Raw genomic sequence first — 5,307 nt, forward strand, 5'->3', positions numbered from 1 at the left:
TCTAAGCTGTAGATAATCTTGTAGGTATATCACCTGTCTTATGCAAGGGTCTGTAATAGGAGCATGGGGTTGGTGTGCCTAAGGAACCTTCTAAGGATCTGTATGTAGGATGAGATTGTGGATAGAATAAAATGACTTTTGCAGGTGACGTACAAATCCTGTGATTGCATATGCTTGAACTGAATTGTTTCTTGATCTTCAAACTGATTTCCAGAATCCTTTATTAACATGTAAGATGGGTGCTGGTAAGAAAGAATGGGAAGACTGCCTTACTGATTCCAAGAGAATTATTTATCATCAAATGATTTTTCCTGGCCAAATTTAGAGCCTCTCACAGGTAATCGAGACCAACAGGCTGTTGTTGCACAATCAACAGGCACAATCGAGATGATCAGCTGAGGAAAAGAAAGCATCATGCCAAGGGTACTAGATAAGTGAGCAGCTTGAGATCTGCACATTTATGTGATACTCATGGTCTTAGACAATATTTGTTTAGTGAGGTCACATTGAATGAAAGCAAAATCTAAGATGAATGAAAATATACAGAGGAGAAGAAGCCTCTGAGGCTTCTGAAGTGTTATGACCAGAAGACATAAACTCTGTTAAAGCAAACGTTTCTCTCTCTTTTTTGTGTTCTTCCAGGGAGGCCTTGATTACCGCCTGAACACATGCTGTGGAAGCCCAGCTTATGCAGCACCTGAGCTAATCCAGGGCAAAGCGTCTATTGGCTCAGAGGGATGTAGAGCGGTGTTTGTTTTCCCCTCTTTCCCTTCCCTCTGCACAGAGCATTGAAAGGCAGTGGAGCTCAGGTAGGCTCTCTTGGTTTCCCTTCTGAATTCTGCTAGGTTGCATTGCTTGGTAGCTCTCAGAAGCTGTCAGTGGCCACAGACTAGAAAAGTGCAATTGGTCTCAGTTCACACAGCTGGCTGGTTTGTCTCTGGCTAATCCTGAACTGCCTCAAGCGACTGCTTTGGGGCTCTACAGAACAGCAGCTTCAGAGATCTCTTTCTATTACTAAGTTTTTGAAAGAGCAATTTGCTCTGTTAATTATCCATCATTTTTGTGCAGTCTGTTTTGTCAGACGTGTCTTTAGCTTCCAAGTTGTAGGTGAAGACTTGTTTCCATTGTAATGCACAGTGTACTAAAAACTGAGAGATGTCTGGAATTTTGGAACCCACTACTTGCAGTTGTTAATCTGTCCAAACTGGTCTGGTTTGGAATGCCCTCATCCTTCTTGAATCGCTCTGCTGTTAAAGGCGGAGCAATTCCTACAAGTGCCATGGCCCCACTGTTGTTCTAATTCTTGTTTCTTTGTTTTCCACACACTGCTTTTCAAGCCTTTTCTTTACAGTCCAAGTGAGAATTGCACTGTGAGGTGTCTGAACCTTGTTGTGCCTCTACATAAAGAGAACAGCAGCAAAGCCTGACAGGTGACTGTGCTGACAGCTCTCATAGCCAGTAACACGTAACTGTGCTAAATCCCTTGCGACGGCTTTGATTTCATTTTTGCCAGTGAAATCCTTGTAAAAGGAACTGCAGCAGTGTGATGAGCTAAGGTGAAGATGCTGGTTTTAGTAGTGCTCTAAGCTGAGTGGAAGAACAATTGAATTAGGATTATATGCTTTCTCTGGGACGATAAGGTTTTTTTTTCTTGAGATAAAGAGCCAGCTTTTCATGGGCTATATGTGGGCTTTGGCAAGGGCAGACAATCCAGTCTGTCAGGAAGCCATTTGAGGTGCTTCAGGTTTGTAAGCTTGTCTTTTTGTTTTTCAGGCGGATATTTGGAGCATGGGTGTAGTGCTGTATGCTCTGCTGTGTGGGTTTTCCCTTTGGATCATGACAATATGATGGGACTCTACAGGAGGATACCAGTGGATATCAGTGGTGCTAGAATACACTGAGAAGGGAAATAGCTGAGCTTGACAAGAGGCCTTGCTTTTCGGATGGCAGAACATGCTGAGCTGTGGGTAGAAAGGCCTGTCTGCTGAATATTGTCCCTGTTTTTGCTGCTTTGTCTGCCAGTATTTTGTGGATTTGGTTCTACGCTTGGTTGGCCTATGTGGCACTGTAGCCTGATTCTATACCATGATAGCATACAGAATTTAAGGAGAAGTATTTTCTTGCCAATGGGCGGATTTTTTGTATCTGGTTCTTCAACTGGCTGCTCCCTATACTATCTGTAGTAAAAATAGAGACACATCATTTGATTTCCCTGAAATGAATGTTACTAAATGCCAGCTCTTCTCATGTCTACGAAGAGCAAAGTTCTGCATTTGCTATTAGAATTTCCTCTTCCAGAATCAGGAGGTAATGTAGGAACCCACAGATTGCCTTCAGAATCCAACAGTTAGTTCTGTTTCCTTTGGGAGTGCATAACAACCTGAGCACATGAACTGAATGACGTGGCTTTTGAGTCTGGTACAAACTCTGCTGTACACTGAAACTTGGTCCATTTGTAAGCAGGACTTTGTCCATCTCTGCAGGACAGCAGAAAACCCTTTGTGCTAATCATGATGCCAAGAAGCATAATGCGGCAAATGGCAGATGATCCAACTGCTTCAGGTGTTCATTGCCTTAAAACTGAGAATAGTTTTGGACTGAGAGTTTGTAAGCAGAACGGAGCTCTTAAAGCAGTCAGAGATTATTTCTGCACTGCTCAATTCTATCTGCCTAACATACACAGGATCTCAGAACTGCGTTGCGTGAACTGGTGGAACTTGTTGAAGTGAACTGGGATGAGCAAATTTTAGAACTTAGTCAGAACGCAGTAAAAAATGGATAATCTCATGGGTATTAAGGTACAGGCTTGCTATTTCTGCACTGAATTTGTTTTTATTTTACATGGTTGTGATCTGAAAGTTGCTTGAAACGCAGGCACCTCGGCACTGTTGTGTAACTGAATTTCACACATTATAGACCCTCAAATATCCTGGAATCTAAAACTCTGACTTGTTTTAAGTCTGCTGCTTGAGTCTATTCAGGGTCATAGTGTCTGTGTGAAGTGGAGTGTGTGGGGAGATTGTTGCTGCAGATCCTGGGAAGTTGCTGTGTATTTGCAGACAATGGCTGCTGTTGGTCACTGGGTGCCCCTGTTCCTCTGCAGAACAGCTGTGCTGTGCATGCAGCACAGCATGCTGTGCACGCCATGGAACTAGGAATCAAGAAGAGATAGAAGCTTGGCCTTGATGGCACGGGCTGTGTGTATAATCAGGAGGGGTGTTAACTCTTTGAAAGGGCTGATAATATCAGGACAAGGGGAAATGGTTTTAAGTTGAAAGAGGGAAGATTTACGTTGGTTGGTAGGGGAAGTTCTTTACTAGGAGAGTGCTGAGGTCCTGGAACAGGCTGCCCAGGGACGTTGTGGATCCCCCATCTGTAGAGGTATTCAAGGCAAGGTTAGATGTGGCCCTGGACAGACAGGTCTAATAAATGTGGAAGATAGGTGGCCCTACCAGGCAGGGGGAGTGGAGCTTCATGATCCTTGAGGTCCCTTCCAACCCGGGTCATTCTGTGATTCTGTGTTCCCCAGATGCCTCTTGGAAGTCATCAAGTCTGCCTCAGTGCTGACCACCAGTGCACTGTCCCCATGGGACTTAATGAGACACTTGGTGTCTCTGGCTGGGATCTGCTCGGTGATAAACATGGACGCGAAGAACTTAGCAATTGTGTGGGCTCCAAACCTCTTAAGGTAAACTTCTTTTTCCTTTTCAACACGATGCTTAGTTCTGCTCTCCTCCAACCCCAGGGGAACAATTTCTAGATGACAGTTTCTACTCACTTGTTTAGCTGGGACTGCTGTGTCCCTGATCATCCAGGATAATTTAGTCAGTGGCATCACTGTTTGCCCACTGCGGAAATCTCCGGAGCCCAGTTTGACAGTTTTTGGCTACAGAAATTCAGACTTGGGGAAATGATCTTGGGGAAATGACTTGTAAGATCTGCCTTTTCTTCAGATCCCAGCAGAGCCAATCTCCCTGCGCCAGTGAAGCTGCCTGCATGGAGCTGCAGACCCAGTCAGCTGTTGTGGAATTCCTCATCAGCCACGCAGATGTCCTCTTCTGCTCCAAATCCACACCAGCCTTGGGAGAGGGAGTAGGTGAGCACCTTCCTCCATTAGCTTGATGTTGATCTGACAGCTTCATCCAATCCAGGGCTTCTCCAAGACCTTTGAAAATTCTATTACTGTCGAGGAGACAGCAGGCTTCTGGGCTTAGGTTAGAATACTGTGCCCCGTTGCTGGGTCATGAGAGTGTCCAAGCCTTACATGGAGAAAACTATCACTGCTGTTAAGATTTTTTGCAAGCAGGTGAAGCTTGATTGAAGTGTGGCTGTGAAGCTTTCTGAGATCCCTGCCCCCTAGTTTTTCTACGCTTTTTGTTTGCCTTTTTCGATACAGTGAGTTGCTCTTAATTGTGGCTGTGTCCTTTGCCACGAGCATACCACTGAGCACACGGTTATTTTGAGCTCCTCTTCTTCCAGTGGCTTGGATGAGCAATTCTGAGAGATATGCAGAACTGGGATGGCTGTGCTGCTGCTTCCTCCTCCGTCTCACCTGTGTTTTTCCCTTGCAGGGCACAGTTCTCTGGCAGGGCCCAAGTCTGTGTGGGTGTCTCCATCCACAAAGCTGCTCACCGTGCAGGAGGCACAGGCTGAGAGGAGAGGTCAGAGCAGCTCTCCTGTTGCAACACAGAGCAGCAAGATACAAGCGGAGGAAGGCCCCGCAGCTGTACTAAGGAACTTGGATGCAATCATTGATTTTCCATCTGAAAGATAAAGAAAGAGGAATTCCCTTTCCAGCCCCCATCATCATTATTTGGGTGATTTTTATTGGTTTACTTTTTGTCCGTTACATCTCCAACGACTCAACTTACACACAGTTGCCCTACGGGCTCAGTGGAGCCACACAAGGGTGCATTTCCTTCCTGGTTGGGCAGGCAGTCACGAGATGCAGAAAGCCACACTGACGTCTATCCTGGTCTGTGTTGGCTGTACCTGGAAACACTGGGGTTTTCCAGATTTCAGGGCCATGTGCCTGAAACCAATTGTGCTTCTCCTGTAAGCAGAGCTGTTGGTCAGACTTGCAGGCACTACAAATTAAAGATGGCAGTGAGCTGAGGCCGAGGAGGTGTTAACGTAAGAGTCAGAGATGCTTTTGAGCTTCCCTTATGGCTGCACCATTCCTCAGAAAGCAGTTACGCCTGCCAGCTCCTGTCCTGTTCTGCTGTGGAGACTTTACTCACATGGTCTGCATCTTGATTGACATGGTTGAGAGGAATGTAGCCAGCAGGACTTGAGGGCTGAGCTGTA

The 5,307-nt window shown here is 45.7% G+C and overlaps 1 protein-coding gene across 1 annotated transcript; it reads left to right on the plus strand.

The window, feature by feature from the left end:
* Positions 1 to 686: 686 nt before the first annotated feature.
* LOC146754268 (rho GTPase-activating protein 32-like) lies at positions 687 to 4,993 on the plus strand. Its single transcript, XM_085527596.1, has 4 exons — positions 687 to 809; positions 3,530 to 3,688; positions 3,954 to 4,096; positions 4,572 to 4,993. Exons 2-4 carry the CDS (start codon positions 3,597 to 3,599, stop codon positions 4,772 to 4,774), a joined length of 438 nt encoding a protein of 145 aa, XP_085383722.1. The 5' UTR covers positions 687 to 809; positions 3,530 to 3,596; the 3' UTR covers positions 4,775 to 4,993.
* Positions 4,994 to 5,307: the final 314 nt, after the last annotated feature.

This window comes from Coturnix japonica, chromosome W, assembly GCF_054131305.1.
Source record: "Coturnix japonica strain WE chromosome W, WE-NBRP24, whole genome shotgun sequence".
In the NCBI taxonomy this organism is placed as follows: domain Eukaryota; kingdom Metazoa; phylum Chordata; class Aves; order Galliformes; family Phasianidae; genus Coturnix; species Coturnix japonica.

Coding starts and splice junctions, on each gene's coding strand:
- LOC146754268 (XM_085527596.1), top strand. CDS start 3,597: ATGAGACACTTGGTGTCTCTGGCTGGGATCTGCTCGGTGATAAACATG. Junction 3,689..3,953: donor TGGGCTCCAAACCTCTTAAG/GTAAACTTCTTT, acceptor CCTTTTCTTCAG/ATCCCAGCAGAGCCAATCTC. Junction 4,097..4,571: donor AGCCTTGGGAGAGGGAGTAG/GTGAGCACCTTC, acceptor TTTCCCTTGCAG/GGCACAGTTCTCTGGCAGGG.